The sequence below is a fragment of the Medicago sativa genome, chromosome 5, assembly GCF_051527215.1.
Source record: "Medicago sativa cultivar Bolivia chromosome 5, Bolivia_mono, whole genome shotgun sequence".
NCBI classification, from domain to species: Eukaryota; Viridiplantae; Streptophyta; class Magnoliopsida; order Fabales; family Fabaceae; genus Medicago; species Medicago sativa.
In genome coordinates, this window is record NC_140753.1 from 1,054,359 (window position 1) to 1,081,874 (window position 27,516).

Here is a 27,516-nt window from a genome sequence, read left to right on the forward strand (position 1 = left end):
CTTTCATGTTTTATGTGATACAAAAGTATCCATAAAGTTGAAGGAAATTTTGTTATCATATAGTTGCAAGCAGACAATGGTGTGTGGGACACGATGGTTTATATGATATAGTGTTTGAAGATAAAGAACCAGCACGGGACACGTGGCACATTGCATAAAATGAGAAGTTTTAGTGTTCTAAACAGGTGAGGAAAAAATAGATGGAGAAAATGTTTGTTACTGACACAAAATGAGAATGTTTTGTTCGAAACTTAATCCGAGACAAGTACAAAATAGGGATTGCAAATTACCAACAATAACAAATATTTTATTTCTATACTGCCTACGTTAATGTGATAAATTAATGTTTTAATTCATCTTGTATATAACAAGTACATCTAAAATAATACCTCTCTAGCAAAAGTCGCTAAAAAAGAAATAAAACGATAGTTCTGGATGTTGTTAAATGAGAGAGTACAATCTTTAGTATATAATAATCTGCTTTCCATTGCAAAAGAATTATAGGAATCCCATGATTCCAAAATGTGATAGTAGCTAATATATATGAGGTTAAATTAAAATCTATAAATCTGATATCCAAACAATGGTTGCCCCCAAGTTACACTCTTGAAATAAAAGTGGCAACTTTTGTTACCTACTCTGTGTATTCACTATTAGAGAAGATTTTAAGGAGTAACTTCCAATAGGGGGCTTCAGGAATAGCTGAAATTTGAATCTCAACTTCGATCTTGCAGGATGAACCGCAAAAAGAATAATGCAACAGTTGCAGAACATCAAAGCATTTCATTGTGTATCTGAATCTGATTTTTTGGTTAATGCAGCTAGCTCGCTTTCCTGCTGTTTCTTCAAATGCGTCTGTGCAGTTGAATTCACTATCTTGATAAAGAAGTTCATGAGCATGAGCCACACCACAGTATTCCAGATTGAAGTAAAAGAGAAATCCCACTTTTTCCCCTGAAGATGATGATACATATGATATAACTTTTCATTAAAAAAAAGAAGTAGAAATAGATGTGTATCTAAAAATCAACGGGATTTGGTACCTTAGTATTTGGGGAAACTGGATGGGGTGCTTTCAGATACTTATCTTTCATTGCATGGAGATTAGCAGTGAGTTTAGGCAAGACGGATGCAAAACCAGGTATATGGCCGAGAACCCAAATAAATTCATTCTCTATCCAGTCGAGAAGTTGATTATTGCAAACTGAGATGATGAATATCGTCTGTTAAAAGAATATAACATTACTTGGTCAGTCAAACTTTTTGACAAAGAGGCTGCTAGCTTTGTGCCTGAGTCAATTTCTTATTCTAATGAGTGATGATAAGTAAACAACTATTTTTGTCCTCCAAAGTTATGAGTGACGTCAATTTGGTTCATATACAGACATAAAAATGGCCCTTCGGGGTCAAACTTTGACACAACTTGGTTTAATATGAGGTCAAAAATGGCCATTTTATTGCAATTAGCAAGCTATAGGTTAAAATTTGGAGTGATTGCAATGCAAATGAAAGACATCAAAAAGAATAGATTAGGAGGTGAGGGAGAAGAGAGATCCAACCCTATACAGACCTGTATGTGAGTTTTAATAATTGCCTTTCCAATCAAGGTTGCAAGAAAGAAATTCCAAAAAGGAATACCAAATTGTCCGCACATGATACCAGCAAGGTCAAATAGAGGATTTGGCACCTGAAATATATATTCAGTTATAAGCTTACATACTGATGGAGCATTATATTAGAGGTTGAACTGAACCTCAAACAAAAGAACTGCTAACTACAAATCTATTTGCTCAATCCCATATTTTATATTTTAGAGAACAGGCGGAACTAAAAAATGCTCAAAAGCACTGTGATGCTTAATAATTGGAATATTATTTACGTTCTAAGTTGTATGAAGATTTCAAACATAGTGAGCAGTTATAGTACTGATTGAGTAAAGATTTCAGCTGAAAAATGTAAGTTGTCCTACAAAACATACACTAAAGAGTATTCTACTTATATACTGAAGATTTTTTAAGTTTTAAGTGAAACTTCATATGTTGATTGGTGTGTTTTGAGTAGAAATTGTTTGCAACAATTTGTGAAAATTTTGAATAAAATACGAAATTTGAAAGTTTAGAATTGTTGGAAAGTGATGGAGGGGCTTAATAATAGCAGTTAAAAAGCTGAAGGGCTAAATTCATTCAACTAAGCTTAACTTTTATTTGCAGAGACTGTTTGACAAAGATAAGGTCATACTAGAATGAAGCATGAAGTGGATACTAACCGAAGCAAGCACTAGAATGGTAAAGAAATTCAAATGCTGTGTGTGTGAAAAAAACCAGCACTTGATTTGATTCAAGACTCCTTTATCTTCACTATCTAACTCTTCCATGGCATCCATTCTGCTCCCAGACAAACGTGCTACAGGAATGATTTGATGAGAGTTAGAATAATGTAAAAATCAAATCCAAACTAATACTGAAGACCAAATTAGGGGAATTGAACTAAAGCTTGAAACTATGGCCTTAGAGAAAGAAGGCTATTTTTGGTTTTGAAATAACAAAGCTTATTCCAACAAAACCCAAACTTGTTGCTTCCGCTCTTTCTACCCAGTAAAAAACCGCATTATAGGTATAATATAGAAAGCAATTATCCCAAATAACTTATCAAATCCCAAAAGTTTGATCATATTGTTGAGATGGAAGGAAAACATGATATATTGAGATAAAATCATAAGGAATGTCGATAAGATCGGATAGATTTTGAATAAGAGATCAATCCAAAGGCCATTATGACATAAAGTATAAATATGACTACTCTCACATACAATAACGTGAAAACATTATGCCACATTCATGATATTTTCTCTCTCCAACCACAGACAAGGCCAAACACTTTACTTTGTTTTATGCACAAATCACGTATTACCTAATTTACTTCATTATTTGCTAATGGATCCAAACTTTCAAACAAATCATGTTATTTTCATAACCAAGCCTCAAGATTAACTTTTTCATTCCTTTTTGAAGTACACTACGCAACATGATGCATTGTTTAAAGACCACATGAAAAATGTACAATCCCATGGGATTCAAAACAATATGATAATCTTTGGAGTTGAACACAATCATTTACTTGCATCATGTAGATAACCATGAGGATAAAAGCTTCCAAAGCAGGTATACACCATTGTTTTGAAAAAACAGAAGCAACAGTAAACCAGTCGTATATTTTATTGCTTAATAAGGATTTTCCTTCCTCAAAAAAAAAACTATGAAGAACTTTCCTTTTTCATTTTCACCTATAGAGGATGCAGGGCGTGTTAGGGTGAAGAACTTAATTAAGTGCTTATCAAATAGGCTATTACAAAGAGCAAATTAAGCTCTTGTTCATTAACTATTCAACGGAATTTATTGAAATAAGCTGAAAGTGAAAACAACTTATGACACGTCATAAACTATTCAATGTTATCCAAATACTAACTTGAGTATTAATGAATGTTACGAGATAAGGTCAAACAAGCTATTCCAAATATCCCTTTTGTAAATAACAGAAGTAAGTTTCAGAGCTTTGCACCGTCATATTAAAGCAGCAAGTAAAAATACAAGACAGAAGTGAAAAGTGATATTAAAGTATTCCAATGGTGAGCCTTTTTTCTGAACATTAATGTGGTACCGAAATCAAATTATCATGGCAAAATAATAATGACCTTGTTATATGTGACTAAGAAAATAGCACATGATAAACTAGTAAGGATTTACCTGCCCTGGAGATAAAGTAAGGAGGAAGCTCCCCTATCGCAGTTCCCAAACCCCATAGAACAGCCTCCATCTGAACTTGAGGCAAAATGCTGCTAAGTGGAACTCGTGTACCATATTCTGACTGGAATAAAGGTGGCCCAAACTGAGAACAATTTTTATCAAGCCATGAAGGACCTCTGTTTAACTGTATTGTATCATATGGAGCACTTTTCAAATCAACTCGGCCACACTGCATTGCTTTAATTGTAAACAATGCTATGTGGGGACCCAAATATAGGACAAATGTGTGCAAACCAGATCCTGAACCGAATAAATGGATAAGAGAACATATAATCATTTACCAAGACATATAAAAGAGGGAAAATGCAAACTCGATGACCAAGACAACATGGCATATGATGACAAAAGGAATGGTATGTCCTTACAAGAATGCAATGTACATATTGAAAAACTGCTGCTTTTTTTTTAAGATCAAGTCACATAAGCTACAAAAAGGACCGATCATTCATATTTCTATATTTTAACAAACCATTATCTGGATATGGAGATAAATTATTTTGGTGAACACCTATTGTACTTACCGAGACCAATTGAAGATGCAACCCCAAGGGCCACCCACCAGAGTCCAAAGCGGAAATATTCAAGAAACTCCTCAAGATGCTGCAAAAAGAACAAGCATTTATAGAATCCAAGTGAATATCTAAACAAAATGAACAAAACTATCTGAAAAAAAAAAAAATGAAAGTCTACTTAAATGGGTGTATTAAGATAGAAATTTAAATAAATAAAAAATTATCCAGGATCTACAGTTTCAACACTCAAAAGAATTTTCATCTTCATTACTCATTAGCTTAGTCTTCCCACAATAATATCAAATACTAATAAGAACACTTAGGCTGGTGACAAGTTTTCTACTATTACCACATTCTGCACATTTAGGAGAGTCTGAATTTCTAGATTAGATTACCAAGGTAGTCATCTGCATATAATATCCTAAACTAGTAAACAGAAATAAAGATAACTTGTTTCCAATCGAACACTTATTGGTACTGAACTACTATTTGTAAGTTACTGACTGAATACATAAAATTACCTTCTCATGAAGGCAACCAAGGGTCATAAGCACTACACCGAGAGTCCCTACCGCAACACTGAAAAGCATAAGCCACCCTCCTTTTGCCAATAAATACAACATTGTTTTCTTTATGTATTGAATAACAGCCAATGTGGAGTATTTCAATGTTTTGAAAGGTTGTGTTGTTAGAGTCAAATTTTCTAGCTCCATTTTGTGCTTCTCATGAAGCCCTACAGAATAAAGACATATCAATCAACATAATTTTACTTTCTGGAGAATTTTCAACCATAATGGCGAGCCAAGTTTGCAAATAGATTCAAAACTTCGACAATGACTAGCAAACTTAATGCTTTATCTTCAGGCCAACATTGATCATGTCAAAACTTGTTTATGTTCAAATTGTCAATCATTTCTGATCCTTACCTAGCAATTTTCCTTCTCCGCCCCCACCTACCTAGACCTCAACCTTTTTTGTGATGAAACATAGCAACAACTTCTATAACCCTTATAGACAAATTTAACCATAACACAGCCTATCATGATCTATGTAGCACAAACATTTCCTTTCGAAAGTGTGTTTGTCGTCAATGCATGTCAGTGTCAGACACCGTCATGCGTAGTTACATTCAATAACGTTCATTTTCTTAAATTATTATCGGTATCCGGTGTCCATGCATTCCTATGGATTTGGAGGAATACAAAGCTTCAAATGAACATTAAACTGAGAATCTGACAAATTTAAAACTAAAAAGTGGGTACTTTCCAATAACTATTATGAATAAAAACAACATTGAAAAAAACCAAAAACCTTCTTCCACCAACCAAAAACATTGATAAAACAATCCATTTGGCAGAAACAGATCAAAAAACCAGTTAAATTCCAAACACCACAAAATGAACAACTAAAACTAATTAATAGCAATAACAATAATATAACAGTGAATGATAAAACAGAAAGAAATAAAAATACTAACCTTCGATTGACATTTCAACGTGCCCAGAAGAAGATTGTGATAAATTTCCAGAACCCATTATTACTCACATGCTAAAGATCAAATCTTTCTTCTTGTGTATGCAAACAATAACCTTTCCAAAAAAATAATAATAAGTTTTGCGGCTTTCTAAAACGGTGAAAGACACAAGTGATTCAGTAAAGTTTCCTTGAATTAAAAGAGAAATGAAAATGGAAAGCGTTGTTTGGTTTTGGAATGGAAATTTGCAGATCTAGAACAAAAGCAACAAACACAACATAAGAATAAGATCATCGATAGATAGCTTTTGCGTAAAGATCGGGGGTTGGAAAAAAAGAAAAAAAAAACTTATTAGTTTCTGGTCGACCGACCCAACACGGCAGGCAACTAATTTAAATCTCCTAAGTTGATTTTGATGCGACATTAAATGAATATTTTATTCGTCCTCCGTCGACTAAGCTCATTTGATAACGGATGGTGCATAATGCATGGAAGGGTTGAAATTTGAACTCTGAACATCTCATTTATTCACATTTAAAATAAATTTCTCTTACTGCTAGATTACTTGAAGAAAAAAATGAATATTTTACGTAGTTTTATGAATGCAATATTGTTAAATCTATTAAACAAGAGTTTTGCAACCATTGAGGTTATACCCGATTTGAATGATTAATTTTTTAGTTTTTACATTTGCACGCTTATAAGATGATGGATTCTCACAAGAAAAATGAATATTTCGTACAAGTGGATATTAATTTATGTTCTCTCTGATCCTTATTATGAGAAACTTTAAACGCGAGTTTTCTCTTTGTTAAAAAAAATTAAGTTTTTATGTGTAGACTCCTCGTCAATGTTAATTTGTTTTAGGTTTTGATGAAGAAAGTCTAATGCGCATAAAAATATAATTTTTAACCAATACTAGACCATTGACCCGTGCTACCGCACGGGTCCTACCACATAGAAGTTAATCGAATCAATGAAAATAATGTAACCATACATAGCCGATAGAAGTTTTATATCATACATAACAAAATGAAATGGTAGTTTACAAAATTGAATAAAATTGAATACGCCCTCCGGTCACTAATATAAGCAAAAATTAACATTTTAGATTCATTCATTAAATGATGTATGTGGACTATAATAAAGACCATATACATCATTAATTGAATGAATCTAAAATGTAAATTTTTGCTTATAATAATGACCGGAGGGTGTGCTTGTTAACAGAATTGCACATAGCCCTGCACTGCTCGATCTTAAGTCACATCATAAAGAAAAACGGGGAGCATCAAAAAAAGTGTCATTACCGTAAAGAATGGAAACAGAAAATTTAACAAAAAATATACTGCATCAATTTTTTTCGTGATGCAATATTTGTTGTTAAATTTTCTGTGCATATTGATGCAAAGCTTTTCCATATAGCGTGACAAATGTGTTTAATATATTTTTTGTGGTTATTTTTTGTTATTGGAGCATATTTGATATATAACATATATAGCATAGTCGATTAACTTCTCCGTGTATTAAGTTTTTCGTGACCAATTGATATAAGTACGTCATAAATGCTTTTAATAGGTAGTAATTGGTAAAGTAATTAGTGCATAATGCATAAAAGCAATTCTTATAGGAAAATATGCAAGTTAAAAGTTTTCAATTGTCATTAACTACGCTCGTAATTGTCATTAACAGTGCGTCATTCGTTGTTAATTGCATTAAAAGTGTATTATTCGTTTTTAATTAGCATTAAGTAAGTTATTCGTTTTTTAATTAGCATTAACTATATTCTCATGGAGTAATTCAAATTTGATTTCTCATGTGACGATATACCTATTTTGTCGGTTTCTAAGAAATAAATATGTTGATCTCTTAAGACCTTATATTGCAAATCAAATGACCTTTATCGTCCATGGTTTGAGACATGGTCACTACATAATTAATCAAAGAGCCATGATGACTATTATTATTATTTCTACAAATCGGTGACTGTATTTTTTTTCACTATTTTTATTCTAGTTTTAGTATTTGTTTAGATTGCAACAATAAGATTAATAGATGAACTTATTCTGGTTTCTTTAAGAAAATATAATTAATATGGTTTTCAATCGCAATATATAAAAGTCTACAATAGATGAAAATAATGAATCAACCAAAACATAGCATTCTTCAATTGAAAATAATAAAAACATATCAAATAGGAATTACATGACATTAGATAGCACGTAATCAAAACCATCAGACAACTAAAAATCAAATGTGCAAAATAGGAATGCATTGGGGGGCCAAAGTTTTTGCTCCAAGCCTTAATGCCTTCCACTCGTACAGATTCCTTGCGATGCAAAACATTTTCCAATCCCCTCCAAACTTGATTTCGCCCTTGTCAAAAAGAATGACCACATTGAACAACCAATGATGTCCGCTATCGTCAATAATTGCCAACTCTTTGCAATTCTTGTCAACGATGCTATCAAATACTTTAGCATAGGAGAAAGTTTGTGTAAAATAAGAAAACAGACACATATGAGATCTTATAAATAAATCGACATTGACAGATAACAAACTGAAATATGTGACTAAATCTATAAAGATTATATACCAGTTGATCAGATGTTACATCTGCAAGTGTTAACCATTTGGTGACACTAAATTTAAAACAGTCGCATGTGTGGGGATAAGGAGCGGGGTAGTCGATCTGGATAGATCAAGGTGCTGCATTAGGACCGTAAATTAATTGTTCTAGCCTTAATCGTAAAGGAGGGAGATAACTCGGATACTTGATTTCATAGTTATGGCGATCGTTGTAACATCCCAGACGAGTTTCAGGATTGCCGACTGACCCCACAAATCAACACGAGTCTTTTCAGCGTGTTTTTGTCCTCACTCGCACGCTTATTGGGAAACTTCCCACTAGGTCACCCATCCAAAGACTACTCCAAGTCAAGTACGCTTAACTGTGGAGTTCTTATGGAATGGGCTACCAAAAAGAAGATGCATCTTGTTGATATAGGTAGTACCAAACAATTCTTATAAGTATTCCTTCAACCATGTAGTCCCATACCTACACGGCCTCAGGATCCCTCTCATTCCGATGTGATTCGGTTCCTCTAGAAACTGTCGGGAGCTGCTCATTGTCGTGCCTTGTGCACTGGCGATCACTCCCCTGCTCTCGTCAGCCGTGGGTGTTACAATCGTGAACCCGAATCACAAAAAGTTGAGGGAAAGCATAGATCAGAGATATCCAGCCACCATGCTCTAATTTATAAGCCTTGTTCAGTTCTTCTATTCCATGAGAGAAATACAGCTTTCCATCATATTTATCCACGACAACCTCAAATTGATTGAGTCCTGGATCGATTAAAGTGACATACCTATTCAACTCATTGTCTATCTCCTTGTTGAGAGCTGTACCCAATATCAAATGCGTCTGTATTGGATACATATATAAAAATAAATCAATTATGCTCTTTATAGCAACTAAATAGAAAAATATTTTCTTTCTTCTATTTTACTTTCTAACAGTATGATTGAGTTCCAGAATTTTTTGTATAAAATACCTCGTTTGGGTGGCACTCCACATGATATGTGTGCCACTTTAGCTTCAGCAGTTGCATAAATGCAGGATCTTCAACGTGATACTCCCATAGTGCAACATCTGCGAAGGAACAATGTTAATATATTATTGCTCTTCCATAGCTACGGTATATTTCACTCATCAAAAAATAAGAGTAATCAGATGATATTAACATAAAGTTTCTATCAAACAAAATATACATGAGCATGAGTATAGAGCGAAATCCGTGATATATTTTGCTGTCGTAAGGTCTAACATCATAGAATTACAGGATCATATGTTTTTTTAAGGCTTTGATTCGAAAATATGCACCAAAGTTATAAGGAGAAGACAACATTTTATAGAATGCTAATTAATGTGAATGATCATTGTGCTTCTATTGGTAGTAATTCCCATTCATTGCAAAAATTAAAAGCAATTAATTACCAACCTATTTTATAGAAATATTTAAAGTAATTCCTATTTAGTCGAAATACTTTTTTTTTGAGAGAAGTCGAAATACTTTTTGGACAGTGGCATATCGTTTTATTTAAAGCAATTAGTTATAGCAATTTAATTATAGTTAATGGCATATAATTTCGACTGTATTTAAAAAATGGATGTGTGAAACATTGTAATGTTAGTACGAAGAACACTTTTTGATTAGTAATTAGTTAGAGGATTGTTGACCGACTTTATTTGCATTAAATATGTCTTCAATTGCATTAACTAAGTAATATGAGAGAAAATTTGTAGACTTTGAATCAACGAGTGTGATCAAGTGTGAAAATAGAGGTTGAACGGATGGGATTAGATTAGTCATTAGTACATGTTCAGGAAGGAAAAATGCTAGGGATTAGGGCAAAGAAGGGTGAATTAGGGCAAACAGATAGTCAAGCAAGTCCAGCTTTTATAATAAAGGATAAAAATGATGGTAGGAGATGATAATGGTAGGAGGTGGTAATCTTTAAGAGTTATGGTGATTTGATTAGCATTAACTACGTTTTCAATGGCCATTATGACATATCTGTATGAGAGAGGAAATGAATAGTTTGAAAATAGACTTTGAATCAACGGCTGAGATTAAATTAGCAGTGAATTTGAATCAACGGCTGAGATTAGATACATGCTTAGGAGAAAAAAAAGTTAGTGATTAGGGCAAACATGCTAGCTAGACAACTCTAGCTTTTATAATAAAGGATGAGACTTGTGTTTAAGATTTTGTCTAACATGTTATCCACGTGGACAAGTCATTGTATTACTTAATGTGACACATCATTATCTCCAACAAAGCATTTTCGTCAGCCTTCTCTTGTACTACCCCAAAGGTTTTTGATTGTGAAGGGTTGTTGTAGTATTTATTATCCTTTACCTCCATAATCCTCTTACCAGAATGTTTGAGCAGATTGAAGAACTCATAAGCGTTGAAGTTTCCATCTCAACTTAAGGAATTTGAAACAATTTTTCAGCATTGTCTATCAATCTACCGTTAAAACACTAAGATAGATTTTCATATATGTAATCATTCCATAATGTTCCATCTTTATGGTTTTCCACATGTATTCCAGTTCGGATGGGATTATGCATATTGATTGTAACCTTGCAAAAGATCTCCGTCGAATTGTATAGGTGGTTTTAGTTTGTATTTTTTTTTTTGTGGTGGCCGGGGATCAAACCCTAGACCTTGTATATTTTATGCATTTGTCCATACCCACTGATCTAAGTTCACGAGGACAGTTTCTCTTTAAAGACTAGACATCTTTTTTCGATTGCCTTTTGAATTGTATCACTTGATGAACACAAGCATTACCGTGATGACCAAAAATATTGTGAACTTTACAATACTTCCTTCCTTGAATTTGTTCAGATGGACACATCTTTATATAATATAAAAGAATACTTTTATGAGTCAAACTACACATGACATTACATTTTTCTTCTAGCATTTATTACTTCTCCAATACAATTCTACAATGTTTCTATACACATATTCAAATTTCAATCTCAATTCAAAATAAATGAAAATGATATACACCTTTACTTATCTTTTATGGAACTTTAATTTCACGTTGTATATATGGAACTTTTATTTTGACCATATATATATATATATATGGTTTTGTTATAAGCCACCCTTTGGTGGTGTCTTTTAACAAGTCACACCTTAAGGTGTGATTTTCACTTTTTAGTTATAACTTTGCTAAAATACACCTTCATAAAAGGTGTCTTCTATCATAACCCATATATATATATATATATATATATATGGAACTTTTGTTAAAAATGAAAATGGCATTTATAATCAATTATTGTTGATTTTTTTCCGGTATTGTTGATTAAGTAGATGGAGCAAAACATCTTCATCATTGATTATTTTCTCAACCAAAATCAAATCAAATATATTTTGTTTTATTTTTTTAACTAATCAAAGTTAAACAAATCATCATATGTCTTTATAGGTAGAATTGTATTGAGCCAATCAAATTATAGTAGAATGTCACTTTTTAAAAATAAATCAATTAGAGTGTAACACGTGTCACCTTATAGGTTGTAAGTCAATCAAACATTTTATGATTAACCAATTTTGCATCATATTTTTTATTTGTTCATGATTGTTCATGATGTCGTTTGCTTTTATTATTTTCCTATATATAGCATATGTTTCTTTTATCCTTTTCACTTGCACATTTCTTCCAAATTGTGCTGTGAAACTCCAAAAAATCGTCATGACACTAAGATCTGATAACATCTGTGAGATCAACTCAATCAAAGAATCAAAGTAAGTTGTTCGAATCATTCATGTATTGTTTGTTTATAATGTCAACGGTCACATACACCTGTTCTATCTAGATATGATTCTCATGAAGACTTTTATTTGTATATAATGAATTTATTTATTTTTTCGACATTATAAATTAATCTAATTTTTGTATTTTTTTTCTTTGTACTTTCAAGGTAATATAATTCATTCCACTATGCGAAGAAGTTGTTATACAAATTTGGGCAACACCTACAAAAGAGAAAGGTGTATTCTATGAGTAACTTTGGTGGCGATGTAAATCTTGGAATGTATCGAACAGAAACAAAACGAATACAAACTCAATTGTATAAGTTTCTCAAGAATTTTTATATTTTCATTTCAATTTCAATCCGGATCAGTTATAATTATATTGTGATAGACAAATTGTGTATTTTGCAATCTCTTCTTTGTCGTTTGCTCATTTTAATAATTTAGTGATATGTAAAACGTATGTCGAACTAATTTAAATGATAAGCTTCTTATTTTAACTTATAATGTAATTTATAATCTATTAATATGAATTTAAACATATTTAGCATATTTTATTCAAGAGAATTGTACGGTTCAATGTTTGGCCGATAATCCATCCCTCCCTAACTAATTATAAGCCCTATTTGAATAATTTTCGTGTCCTTAAATATAAGCTCATTTACAATTTACTAGGTGCATTTTTTCCTACTATCAAATATACTCCTTATTAATGTTATTTTTTGTAGAGAATACTATTTGAATAACTTTAAATCCGTCATTGATCACAATTAATTTATATTGATTTTTAATATCACTATTACACATATATACAATGGTTTCTAAACGCTCTTCTACCATTGTACTCTTTGTGATGTATTTTTCAAGACCATCCTATATGATTGGTGCAAACAAAAAAATGGTGAATTTATGATTGGGGCAAATTGGTTCTACTCTATACGGTTCAATGTAATAGATTTATGAGTTTCCATATTCTAATCATTCCCAAATAATGTAGAATTTCTCTTTAATTTTTGTTATGGTTAGTGAGTAAATTTTTTACTTTCGACAAATTGAATTATTTAGATTGCATAAGATATTAATCGATACACATATGCATTACATAATATTTGTATTTGATTGCGCACATTTCTTAATAATATTTTATTTACAAAAGTTATTACCTTATTTACTACCAAATTTTTGAAATAATCTGCACACAATATATTTTTTCCTTACATACATACATCATAAAAATAAAAATAAAATCATAAAAGAGGTTTTTTTATAAAAAAAATGTTAAAAAATATGCTATTTTTTTTCCGTACAAAACAATGTTAATTTCTTCGGTTTAAAATTAAAATAAACCAAAAATACAAAGTGCAAATTAATTGAAATAATTCAAAAGAGAAAGTGCAAGTTAATAGCATTTATGTACCATAAGACCATTTCATTTTTTTTTTTTGAGTCAACTATTACGTTTTAAATTAAGTTGTTTGGTGTGCAAATGAGAAAAACTAGTATGGATACCCGTGCCAAGCACGGGCTAGAATTCAACCATACTTAAGTGAAAAAAATGTTGTATGCATCAAGTGTAAGTTACATTTCAACATTGAATAAAAGAGTGGAGGTTGGACAACATATAAGTTGGAAGACTCGTATACTTAATACCTTAAATATTCAGTGAAAATGTAATATCATTCTCACTTGGATGATTGCTCCAGCTCCAATGGATCGATCCACACCACCGTGAGTTCCCCCATAAATTCCAACGGTCGTAACAAAACTCGGTTCGACTTTGTAGCAGAAGCGCGAGTGGGAGAGTTGTTATTGTGTCAAATGTGAGTAAAAGTTCAACATTGAATTCAAGAGTAGATATTGAGCAACATAATATATCTAATGTCTTAAGATTTAGGGTGAAGATGTGGTGTCAATATCACTTGTGTGGTTTCTTTTAGTCTAAAGTGATGATTAAACTAAATGTATGATCCCCGGTAGTAAGAAAATTATGAACTATTTTGTTTTTTTTAGTTTTTAGTTGTCATGTATTTCTTTCAAATAATTCTTAATTCATTCTTTCAAACATTAATTTTAAATGAAACATGAATTAAATTTGTATGAATAAAAGCTCTCGCCAATTTGAGATTTTGAATGAGTCGCTTATACACATTACTCATTTATCTTTTAATAATAATACTTAATAAGAATGTAATTTCTTCAACAAATGAGTTCCACAAATAACTATATTTTTATATTCCAACAACACTTATTTATTTTAAAATAATTTATTTAATTAGATCTGTATAAAAGTGAAGAGAGTCATTTCATAAACATTATTTTCTATTAGGCCCACCACTGTTTATTATGGTGTTAACCCTATGGCTTTAAAGGTAAAGGGGTCCTAGTAATCTTAAGTTAAGTCGGGAGGTTAGTAAAGTTTGACCATTAACTGTTTCACCTAGAATCAAACTCATGTTCTCCATAATAATTCGTCGTTGATGGAGCTAATTAACCACATGAACAAAATTTCTTGTTTTATTTATTTAATTTTTTGATTTAACATCGTGGTGATTTTGTTTGAATCTACAACAAATACTAATCAACATTTATTTATCCTCTAAAAAAATTAACATTTATTTATTCAATATTGGTATTAGCATTTTCTTTCTATTTTCATAAACTCCTAAAACATACAACACTCATGACATTCATATTTAAAAATGGTTTTTATAATATATCGTTTCCATTTTTTTTTTGGAGAGAATATCGTTTCCATTTATATAAATTAGAGCAATTAGAAAAATATACTCATAAGATATTTTGTATTTTTTCTCTCAAATTAAAGCAATTAGAAAAATATACTCATGAGATATTTTGTATTTTTTCTCTCAAATACTCCAGCGGTTAAATTCATACAATGAGGGGCATAAGTTTGAACATTGACACATGCATATCAATATCAATGGAGCTTCCAACCGAGTTGCAATTATAGGACTGTAAAATTTATTAGAGCATTAATATGAATTATGAAATTAGAATTATTTGAAATATTTTTACTAAAAAATCATTGATTGTAATGTGATTGAACTCAAGTGGTTAGTGAGTTCCAAATTAATCAAGAAACCCGAGTTTGATTTTTCAGTAGAACAATCTTTCGATCAAACTCCGGTATACAAAGAGTCCTTTATAACAAAAATATTTTTTTCACAAAGAAAAAAATTCCTATTTTGAGAGGTAAAAATTAATTACTTCACAAATGTTTATAATTTAAATTTAATTTCAATTGAATACCGGTATTAATCATATTTATGTGGTTAAAGGTCACTGCATGAAATATAATAACAATATAAATATAAATATAAATTCCATATTAATAAAAAATGGGAATACAATCTTGGTTTAATTTCAAAGTAACTTTTTAAAAATTAGCAACAATTTGTCAAAAAAAAAATTAGCAACAAATTTGCTTAATTTTTTTTTGTAGCAATTCTCATGGTCCAAGACAAAAAATTGTAAATTATAATTAGTGATGATGGTGCTATGAATAAGAAACTTCTATAATAAGCTGAAAAAATTTAATGTATATAGTATAATATTTAAGGCTTTAGTAAAAAAATTAAGACATTTTTTTACAAAAGTTTAAAGCATTGTTGTATATACTTAGAAATATTTTATCACAAATTAATTTTAGCATATGTGGTCATATCAATGAACAAAGTTCATTTGATTAAATGTCATAATATTTTCGAATGAAATTCAAGATGATAAAAACAACAATTGGGACAAAGACTGTCACTGAAATGAATAGAAAAGACCGTGTTGGCTCTTTTTTTGGATTCGATTTATGTCCCTAATTTTTTATCAGGTTAGATTTACGTCCCCTACTTTTTTTTCCATAAATTTTATTTTTATCTTAAAAAAACTTGTTAGTGTAGATCCTTAAAATGTCAATTATTTTCTATTTTTAATTTGCAAAATGTCTATTTTTTAGGGAATTAGCAAAATGTCTTGAATACTATTTAAAATGAAAGACATAAGATTTTATTGATTATCATAGTTTAAAAGTTATATATTTAATTAAGAAAAAAGATATCCTATAAAACAAATGCTTTTTTAATGTTAAATGTTAGTAATTAGTTGTTAGATTTTTTTTCTTTCCCGAAACAAAATTAATTGTTTTCTTCTTCATCCAATTTTTTACCAAAAACTTATAACATCATGGAAAAACACATTCAAACCAAACCAATAAATACATTGAATTAAACAATTGATATAACATTAAATTCTTGCATGGTTTTCCATCTTTTGTAGAAAAATAAAAGAAAAAATGTCATGTCAACATGCTATGTTGTGGTTGAAAGTTGAGTGGAAAAACATACATTTTGCTTGTTATAAGAATTATATTTGTTGAAAAAAAAATTATATTTAGCTTATTGTTGAAAAATACGTGTATGATTGAAACCTTTCATGATTTTGTTAAATCTAATTGGTCAAAAATTAAGACAAAGGGTGGATGAATCCATTTGATTGGTTGAGAAATCAAACAATGATAATAATTTGATGGTTGTCAATGAAACATGTTTTTTTTTTTAGGGGGCAAAGTGCCATTGAAAGATATTAATAAGAAATCAAAAATTCATTTAGTTTTGTCATTATAAGACTTTTACATCTTTCCACTTATAAATAAGGTAATTAATAAAAATATTAATGCAGTTTTAAAGCATATGTGATTATTAATTTTAATAATAGAATGAATGATGGATACAAAAATATAACGTTGAATAAAACATAATATTTTTTCACTTAAAAAACATAATAATTTAATAATCTTTAATTAGGATATTAATTTTAAAAATAGTATAAACTCATTTAAATATTTAATTAGGATGAAGGAAATAAAATATAAATGATTGTATGGTTTACTATTTTTTTGAAAATGCATTTAAAATTTTAGGGTAGCACCTTGCTCCTTTTTAGTTAAAGAAAAAGGAACTTTTTGACTCAAAAAACAAAAATCAAAGGTGCCATAAAATCGGTTTTCTATTATGTATTTCTTATCTTTTTCACTCCAAAGTTATCGACTCAATCAGTTTTTTGAAAATATGATGCATTTCTTCTTGTCTGTTGACTGGTTTCCATCTCAAGCATAAAGTAGCAAAAAAAAAAAATCAAAAAGCAAAATAACATATAAAAGAGCAAGATATTCAAAGTAAAATAATAACATAAGAAACATAAGAAAAATTAAACAAAAAAGAATAGATAGATAGAAAAAGTTGTGAGTATTGAGGGATTAAAATAAAACAAAAGGGGGATGAAAGTGATTATATTTGAACGTGGTAATAGAAATCCTTCGTATATATTCTAATTTATATGTGATGCATTTCTTCTTTTCTCTTGATTGGCTTCCATGTCCAAAATAAAGATCCGAACAAAAACAAAGAACATATAAACACCAAAAGAAAATTGAAAAGAGAATATGAATAAGAAACATTAACATAAGAAATCACATAAAAAGGAACATAACAATAAGAAATGTTAAATAAACAATAAAACAATAAAAAATAAAAAAATAAAACAAAAAGATAATGAGGTTGAAAGCAGTGATTTTTTATGGGAGGAAGAGGTAGATGAAAATAATAAAAATTCAAATTGTCTATATATAGGGAAAAAATCATATCATGATCAATTTTGATTGGTTGGTGAAAAATAAGTGAGTCATGATTCAAGTAGATGAAAATAATAAAAATTCAAATTGTCTATATATAGGGAAAAAATCATATCATGATCAATTTTGATTGGTTGGTGAAAAATAAGTGAGTCATGATTCAATTTTGATTGGCTAATAGAAAATGAATGAGTCAAGATCCATTTTGATTGGTTGATGGAAAAACATTAAATGAAATGGGGAGTATGAAGATGCCACGTGTACTTTTACTCAAAGATATAAGCTTTTGTATTATACTAGTATGGATACCCGTGCCAAGCACGGGCTAGAATTCAACCATACTTAAGTAAAAAAATGTTGTATGTATCAAGTGTAAGTTACATTTCAACATTGAATAAAAGAGTGGAGGTTGGACAACATATAAGTTGGAAGACTCATATACTTAATACCTTAAATATTCGATGAAAATGTAATATCATTCTCACTTGGATGATTGGTCTAGCTCCAATGGATCAATCCACACCACCGTGAGTTCCCCCATAAATTCCAACGGTCGTAACAAAACTCGGTTCGACTTTGTAGCGGAAACGCGAGTGGGAGAGTTGTTATTGTGTCAAATGTGAGTAAAAGTTCAACATTTGAATTCAAGAGTAGATGTTGAACAACATAATATATCTAATGTCTTAAGATTTAAGGTGAAGATGTGGTGTCAATATCACTTATGTGATTTCTTTTAGTCTAAAGTGATGATTAAACTAAATGTATGATCCCCGGTAGTAAGAAAATTATGAACTATTTTTTTTTAAGTTTTTAGATGTCATGTATTTCTTTCAAACATTAATTTTAAATGAAACATGTATTAAATTTGTATGAATAAAAGCTCTCGCCAATTTGAGATTTTGAATGAGTCGCTTATACACATTATTCATTTATCTTTTAATAATAATACTTAATAAGAATGTAATTTATTTACTGTCAAAAAAAAAATAAAAATGTAATTTCTTCAACAAATGAGTTCCACAAATAACTATATTGTTATATTCCAACAACACTTATTTATTTTAAAATAAATTATTTAATTAGATCTGTATAAAAGTGAAGAGAGTCGTTCATAAACATTATTCTCTATTAGGCCCACCTCTGTTTATTATGGTGTTAACCCTATGGCTTTAAAGGTAAAGGGGTCCTAGGAATCTTAAATTAAGTCGGGAGGTTAGTAAAGTTTGACCATTAACTGTTTCACCTAGAATCAAACTCATGTTCTCCATAATAATTCGTCGTTGATGGAGCTAATTAACCACATGAACAAAATTTCTTGTTTTATTTATTTAATTTTTTAATCTAACATCATGGTGATTTTGTTTGAATCTACAACAATTAATAATCAACATTTATTTATCCTCTAAAAAAATTAACATTTATTTATTCAATATTGGTATTAGCATCCTCTTTCTATTTTCATAAACTCCTAAAACATACAACACTCATGACATTCATATTTAAAAATGGTTTTTATAATATATCATTTCCATGATTTTTTTGGAGAGAATATCCTTTCCATTTATATAAATTAGAGCAATTAGAAAAATATACTCATGAGATATTTTGTATTTTTTCTCTCAAGTACTCCAGCAGTTAAATTCACACAATGAGGGGTATAAGTTTGAACATGGACACATGCATATCAATTTCAATGGAGCTTCCAACCGAGTTGCAATTATAGGACTGTAAAATTTATTTGAGCATTAATATGAATTATGAAATTAGAATTATTTGAAATATTTTTACTAAAAAAGCATTGATTGTAATGGGATTGAACTCAAGTGGTTAGTGAGTTCCAAATTAATCAGGAAACCCGAGTTTGATTTTTCAGTAGAATAATCTTTCGATCAAACTCCGGTATACAAAGAGTCCTTTACAACAAAAATATTTTTTTTCACAATGAAAAAAATTCCTATTTTGAGAGGTAAAAAATTAATTACTTCACAAATGTTTATAATTTAAATTTAATTTCAATTGAATACCGGTATTAATCATATTTATGTGGTTAAAGGTCACTGCATGAAATATATTAACAATATAAATATAAATTCCATATTAATAAAAAAATGGGAATACAATCTTGGTTTAATTTCAAAGTAACTTTTTAAAAATTAGCAACAAATTTGCTTTATTTTTTTTGTAGCAATTCTCATGGTCCAAGACCAAAAATTGTAAATTATAATTAGTGATTATGGTGCTACGAATAAGAAACTTCTATAATAAGCTGAAAAAATTTAATGTATATAGTATAATATTTAAGGCTTTAGTAAAAAAATTAAGGCATTTTTTTTACAAAAGTTTAATCAATTGTTGTATACTTATAAATATTTTATCACAAATAAATTTTAGCATATGTGGTCATATCAATGAACAAAGTTCATTTGATTAAATGTCATAATATTTTCAAATGAAATTCAAGATGATAAAAACAACAATTGGGACAAAGACTATCACTGAAATGAATAGAAAAGACCGTGTTGGCTCTTTTTTTGGATTCGATTTATGTCCCTAATTTTTTATCGGGTTAGATTTACATCCCCAACTTTTTTTTTCTCCATAAATTTTATTTTTATCTTAAAAAAACTTGTTAGTGTAGATCCTTAAAATGCCAATTATTTTCTATTTTTAATTTGCAAAATGTCTTTTTTTTTAGGGAATTAGCAAAATGTCTTGAATAATATTTAAAATGAAAGACATAAGATTTTATTGATTATCATAGTTTAAAAGTTATATATTTAATTAAGAAAAAAGATATCCTATAAAACAAATGCTTTTTTAATGTCAAATGTTAGTAATTAGTGTTAGATTTTTTTTCTTTCCCGAAACAAAATTAATTGTTTTCTTCTTCATCCAATTTTGTACCAAAAACCTATAACATCATGGAAAAACACATTTAAACGAAACCAATAAATACATTGAATTAGACAATTGATATAACATTAAATGCTTGCATGATTTTGCATCTTTTGTAGAAAAATAGAAGAAAAAAAATGTCATGTCCACATGCTATGTTATGGTTGAATGTTGAGTGGAAAAACAAATATTTTGCTTGTTATACGAATTATATTTGTTGGAAAAAAATTATATTTAGCTTTTTGTTAAAAAATACGTGTATGATTGAAACCTTTCATGATTTTGTTAAATCTAATTGGTCAAAAATTAAGACAAAGGATGCATGAATCCATTTGATTGGTTGAAAAATCAAACAATGATAATAATTTGATGGTTGTCATTGAAACGTGTTTTTTTTCGAGGAGGCAAAGTGTCATTGAAAGATATTAATAAGAAATTAAAAATTCATTTAGTTTTGTTATTATAAGACTTTTCCAACTTTCCACTTATAAATAAGGTAATTAATAAAAATACTAATGCAGTTTTAAAGCATATGTGATTATTAATTTTAATAATAGAATGAATGATGGATAGAAAAATATGACGTTGAATAAAACATAATATTTTTTCATTTAAAAACATGATAATTTAATAATCTTTAATTAGGATATTAATTTTAAAAATAGTATAAACTCATTTAAATATTTAATTAGGATGAAGGAAATAAAATATAAATGATTGTAAGGTTTACTATTTTTTTTTGAAAATGCAGTTAAAATTTTAGGGTAGCACCTTGCTCATTTTTAGTTAAAGAAAAAGGAACTTTTTGACTCAAAAAACAAAAATCAAAGGTGCCATAAAATCGATTTTCTATTATGTATTTCTTATCTTTTTCACTCCAAAGTTATCGATTCAATCAATTTTTTAAAAATAGGATGTATTTCTTCTTGTCTATTGACTGGTTTCCATCTCAAGCATAAAGTAGCAAAAAAAAAAAAAAAAAACCAAAATAACATATAAAAGAGCAAGATATTAAAAGTAAAATAACAACATAAGAAACATAAGAAAAATTAAACAAAAAAGAATAGATAGATAGAAAAAGTTGTGAGTATTGAGGGATTAAAATAAAACAAAAGGGGGATGAAAGTGATTATATTTGAACGTGGTAATATAAATCCTTCGTATATATTCTAATTTATATGTGATGCATTTCTTCTTTTCTCTTGATTGGCTTCCATGTCCAAAATAAAGATCCGAACAAAAACAAAGAACATATAAACACCAAAAGAAAATTGAAAAGAGAATATGAATAAGAAACATCAACCAAAGAAATCACATAAAAAAGAACATAACAATAAGAAATGTTAAATAAACAATAAAACAATAAAAAATAAAAAAAATAAAACAAAAAGATAATGAGGTGCAGTGATTTTTTATGGGAGGAAGAGGTAGCTGAAAATAATAAAAAATCAAATTGTCTATATATAGGGGAAAAATCATATCATGATCAATTTTGATTGGTTGGTGAAAAATAAGTGAGTCATGATTCAATTTTGATTGCTTAATAGAAAATGAATGAGTCAAGATCCATTTTGATTGGTTGATGGAAAAACATTAAATGAAATGGGGTGTATGAAGATGCCACATGTACTTTTGCTCAAAGATGTAAGCTTTTGTATTATATAAAGATAAAGATATGCTTGATGAAAAACAATATGCCTAGAATATGATTTACTTCATATGGATGCATTCATAAATTAAAATACTCTGTAAAAAGTAATATTTTAATATAAAAACATTAATTGATTTTGTAAAAAAAAAACATTAATTGACTAATTTCAAATTTTTAAGTGTCCATATGTACTATTTCATGTTTACTTCAAACCAAATCCAAAATACAACCATGTTATATAATTTATAAACATCATTATTGCAATTAATTTTAATCAAGAGCAATGCGAAACAACATGACACTGATTATCCTCTAAAAAAAATGACACTGATTAATCACAAAATTCGACGACGGTGTAACAACACTTTCCATACATGGGTAACGTGGTAAAAAAGAAACGTTTTAAGGGTAAAAGGTTAATAACAAATCAATAATAAGTTCATTCGTTGGTTTTTGTGAGTAGTAATAGTTTTTAATTAACCGTAGATAAAACATCAATAACAAATCAACTTGGCTTGATTCGTTGTAAATAGAAAAAATTATGTTCTAAACACATATACAAAAAATCGATAAAAATTAAAAGTTTAAGAATAGTTAAAAATAATGGCTTTAGCACAAATTAATTTTTTTTTTATTTGGACAAAAAAGGTAAGTTGTTAATTTTATAGGGATGAAAAACATATTCAACTCTACTTTTAAATCCAATGTTTACAGTATAATATAGATTCATCAACAAAAAAATAATAATATAGATTAATTGAAAAATAAACATTCATAAGTACACTATAAAAATCGAATAAACACAATATAACCAACAAATAGTTAATAATTGGCTTAATTGCATGTTTGATCCCTTATGTTTATTTTAGTTTTTAAGTTGGTCTCTTATGTTTTAAAAGTTTCAATTTGGTCCCTTACGTTTTAAAAGTTTCAAGTTGGTCCAAAATGTTACTCACGTTGAGATAAGTTAGTCCCTTCCGCGACATGATATTGAGTTTAAAAAAACAAAAAATATTAAAAAAAAATGTTTTAAAATTGATTTTCTATATAAGTTAAGTTCCATCACCGCTATTGTCAACCTGAATCTTTAAATGTTAAGTGATGGAAGGGACTAACTTACTCCAAAGTGAGACCAACCTGAAACTTTTAAAACGTAAGAGACCAAATAGAAACTTTTAAAACATAAGGGACCAACATGAAAACTAAGATAAACATAAGGGTCAAACATGCAATTAAGCCTTAATAATTAATGTATAACTAAATAGAAAAATAAATTAATAGTAGAAGCTTGCGCAACTATTATTTAGTTAAAGGGAAATGCTAACCAATGCCCCCTGGGCACTGGTTAAGAATATGAAAAAGGAAATTATATAGCAGTTAATGCATTAAAATTGTGTAATTAATTGATAATAATGTCAAAAGCACCATCCTTTTGTGGTAATAATTCCCTTTTATGATAAGCTTAACCGCTGCACCCAGGGCACTGGTTAGCAGGACCCTTAGTTAAATTACATGGTGGTCATCCAAATAGTTGACACTACCAGGATAATATTAATGTTTACAGTAATATGTTTTCGTTCACCTTGATATAGTGGTGGATCGTTTTCTTCAAAAAAAGAAAAAAAGATAGAGGTGGACCGTCACCACTCATTCTTATTGGTGAAAACTATAATTGCAATGGTAGTCTGATGTTAGGTTCTGATTATGCACCAACAATTGAGTTTAAGAGTCAAATGAACATTTTAAATACAATATTTCTTTATACAGTGCGAATGTTGACGATCAAGATCTTAACGTGTCTTTGGTTGAGAGCTTAAAAAATACATTGATGAGCATAATGTACTCGCAAAAATGATTTTCTATGTTATAGATCACGTCGAACAAGAAGACCCGGCCAATTTGTATTTTAGATTATTATCAATCTTTCAAAGGGTGCTAGAATGCATAATTTACTTATGTTATGTGTGATGATGTTGCAAAACTAATAATCAACGATGGTAATGCAGTTGAAAAAGGTCGAGACATTAATATTGAAAGTGTGTGTGTAGAGTTCAAACAAATATATGAGACATATATTTTATTTGTGCCACTTCAATATCCATTGTTGTTACCTTTATGGTTAAGATGAATATTATGTAGATATAAAAATTAGATTGGAGGACCACAAGAATGTTGAACATAAAGGAAAAGGGTTTCAATGAGGGGGTTTATTTCATATTGGATTGAAGAGAGACATGTTGAGTATGGTAACACCACATTCAACCAAGAGCAACCACTTAAATGAGGATAACACTAGACATGACAATAAAACTCATACTCGCGGTTACCCGTCCAAATCAACCCCGATTTGACGAGTTTTCCCCTTTTTGACTGGGTTTGGCTATGAGTTTGTGTTTTCCCCGACTTCAAAACATGGGTATAACATAGATATAGGTACTCACCCCGAACCCATACCCAAACCCATCCCATTGTAGAAAATTACTTTATCATCCATTGATATTTGACATTTTATAAAATTTGCAATTGATATTTAAAGAAGCAACCAACTAATTCACTCAATGAAATGTTAAAATAAACATATTATTGGATAATGCATTACAACATTTTCCTCGAGGTTAAAAAAACTTATTTTTTATTGAAAAATAATAATTCATTATGGGGACAGAGATGAGGCGGGGATACCAAACCCGTTGGGGACGGGGATGTGATTCAATTCCTCATCCCTGTTGGGTATGGGTAAGGTAATGAGTAAGTATATGAGAGCCAGGGATAGGGATGGGGAAGGTAAAACCCGTCCCCACCCCGCCCCAATGCCATGCCTAGATAACTCTATATCTTCACCCAAAGGCTTAAGACATTAAGTATATGAGCCACCTCACTTATATGTTTCTCAACATTTACTCTTGCATTTAAAGTCGAATTTTAACGCACACTAGACACATTAACATATATACATTAAGTATGAGACTCTTTGTGTCAATGGTCCACCGCCAAGAACCACTTCTGCTCCCCTCCAATGTTGAACCGAGATATGATACCACTTTAAGTCCTTCTTTGGTAGTCAACATTAACGCAAATCGATACATTGCAAAAAGAGCAACCACATGTGAGAATGATACTGCGTCTTCTTTCAAAATATTTAGGCTTCATTATACGCGTTCATTTACTTATTTGTTGTACAACCTCTACTCATTTATCCAATGTTGAACTTTAACTAACAATTGATACATCACAATATTCTCTCCCTCAAGTATGTGAAATTTTAGCCCGTGCTTGGCACGGGTGTCCATACTAATGTATTATATATACTTACAATAGTTCACAATAATGACTTTGAAAGAGGAAAAGAAAAACAACTATCAACAACAAAGCAAAGAGTTTACATAGAAGAAAATATGCTTAAATGCAATTTTGATCATTCTATTTACATATTCTTTAAATTTTAGTCCCTTTATTTCTAAAGCCGGTTATCCTATACTCCCTCCGGTCACTAATATAAGCAAAAGTTAACTTTTTAGATACATTGAATAATTAATGTATCTAACATATAATAAAGACTAGATACATTAATTATTCAATGTATCTAAAAAGTTAAATTTTGCTTATATTAGTGACCGGAGGGAGTACTATTAATAAAGTCAACAAAAATTTTAATCCCCATCAATTTAAGTGATCTAATATTGTCATTAATGATACGCCGCTAACATGACATTAGTGACTTGGAAACATGTCTTTCTCGTCATTAATATTTGATTTATTTTTAATTGTTAGTTTTACAAATATGATTTTTATATATTAAAAAACAATTTTAAAACAAAATTAAGATTCCTTCATCATCAACACCAGCCCATCATCATTGGTGCCAAACCCAAATTCATCCCCGCCATTATTAAAGTAAAATATCATGTCATTTAGCAAAATGGATACACCAAAGATAATTCAACTCAATGAAGTGAAGGCTTCAAATCACTTCTGAGATGAACAATACCAAACAACACCATTCAAATCCATCACTGATTTTACCCTCGTTCTCAAAATCAATAAAGAGAAAAACAAGCCAAAGATGCAAAGGAAAATGAGAAATCGAACTCAAAGTCGGTACAGTGAAGATTAAAGAGGGTTCCTGATCTGTTTTTATTCTTCCAGATTTAGGTTTAGAATATGGGTTTATTCATATTCATGCTTTTTTTCACAATGATAACATGGGTTCATCAACACATAAGAAGAACATGATGAAGATCTTCTCAACCAGCAAGCTTACTTTATTGTTGTTGATGGGTTTATCATCAAAGCAGAGGAGCCTATTTTTTTTTGGTTGTTATTTAGCCTTGAGAAAGAGATATATTTGGTAGTTGGAGGGTAATGATAATGATGACATTGTGTTTTTGATGATGGTAGTTGGAGCTTAAAGTGCGGTGATGCTAATGATGGAGAGAACTTAAAAATGATTTTTTATATTTTGATATATTAATAAGATGAATAACAAAGTTAATTTAGCAAACAAATTACATGGAAGATTTCCTAAAAAAAACATGGAAAATATTTATTCCAACTCATAGATGTCATATCAGCTCCACATCATTAATGGCAGTGACATATCACTTAAATTGGCAGAGGAATTTTTTTTTGTTAACTTTTATTAATAGAAGGATAAAAAAACCAGTTTTAAAAAAGGAGGGGCTAAAATTTAAACAATATGTAAATAGATGAGCATAATTGCATTTAAGCCAAGAAAATACAATGTCAAACAAAGTTGTTTGAATTGCTGTTGTTGGCGTGCCTTGTACTCTTGTAGGTGTTCAAGGTTGGACTCCAGAAAAATGCTACATTATTTGCTACCATGTTGCGACGTTTCACACCGATGTTGAACGGGATGTAAGTCAGAGTGTGATAAAATGTCCAGGTTGGAAGGTAAGTTTCACGTTATCAATTTTATCATGCATGCTTATGAAATTTGTAGAGAGTACATACATTAATCTCATTTTCTTCTAGTATCACTTTGTTGGTGGCATTTAAGGTGGGAAAGTAATAAAGTTTACCACCATGCAGGACCAACCTTAGGCATAGTCCGGGGGTTGTGGCGGCCTAAGGCCCATACCCGTAAGCGGCCCAATATTTGTTTATAGGGGGTGTATATATCAACACTATTTTAAAGGGTGTATATATAGCAAAAATCACAAAGAGGGACCAACCCTTTAT

At 29.8% G+C, this 27,516-nt stretch overlaps 1 protein-coding gene and 1 long non-coding RNA gene across 2 annotated transcripts; one reads left to right on the top strand and one right to left on the bottom strand.

Annotated features, from left to right (window-relative positions):
- Positions 1 to 461: 461 nt before the first annotated feature.
- Positions 462 to 6,153, bottom strand: LOC146918909 (vacuole membrane protein KMS1-like). The gene is made up of 8 exons (XM_085712138.1): positions 5,793 to 6,153; positions 4,837 to 5,048; positions 4,325 to 4,403; positions 3,744 to 4,043; positions 2,267 to 2,403; positions 1,571 to 1,687; positions 1,044 to 1,223; positions 462 to 954 (listed from the first exon to the last, which is right to left on the bottom strand). Exons 1-8 carry the CDS (start codon positions 5,848 to 5,850, stop codon positions 784 to 786), a joined length of 1,254 nt encoding a protein of 417 aa, XP_085568264.1. The 5' UTR covers positions 5,851 to 6,153; the 3' UTR covers positions 462 to 783.
- A 5,722-nt stretch (positions 6,154 to 11,875) lies between these two features.
- On the top strand, positions 11,876 to 12,586 carry LOC146918910 (uncharacterized). Its single transcript, XR_015010649.1, has 2 exons — positions 11,876 to 12,118; positions 12,295 to 12,586. It is a non-coding gene; the product is annotated as an uncharacterized LOC146918910 (long non-coding RNA).
- The last annotated feature ends 14,930 nt before the right edge of the window (positions 12,587 to 27,516 follow it).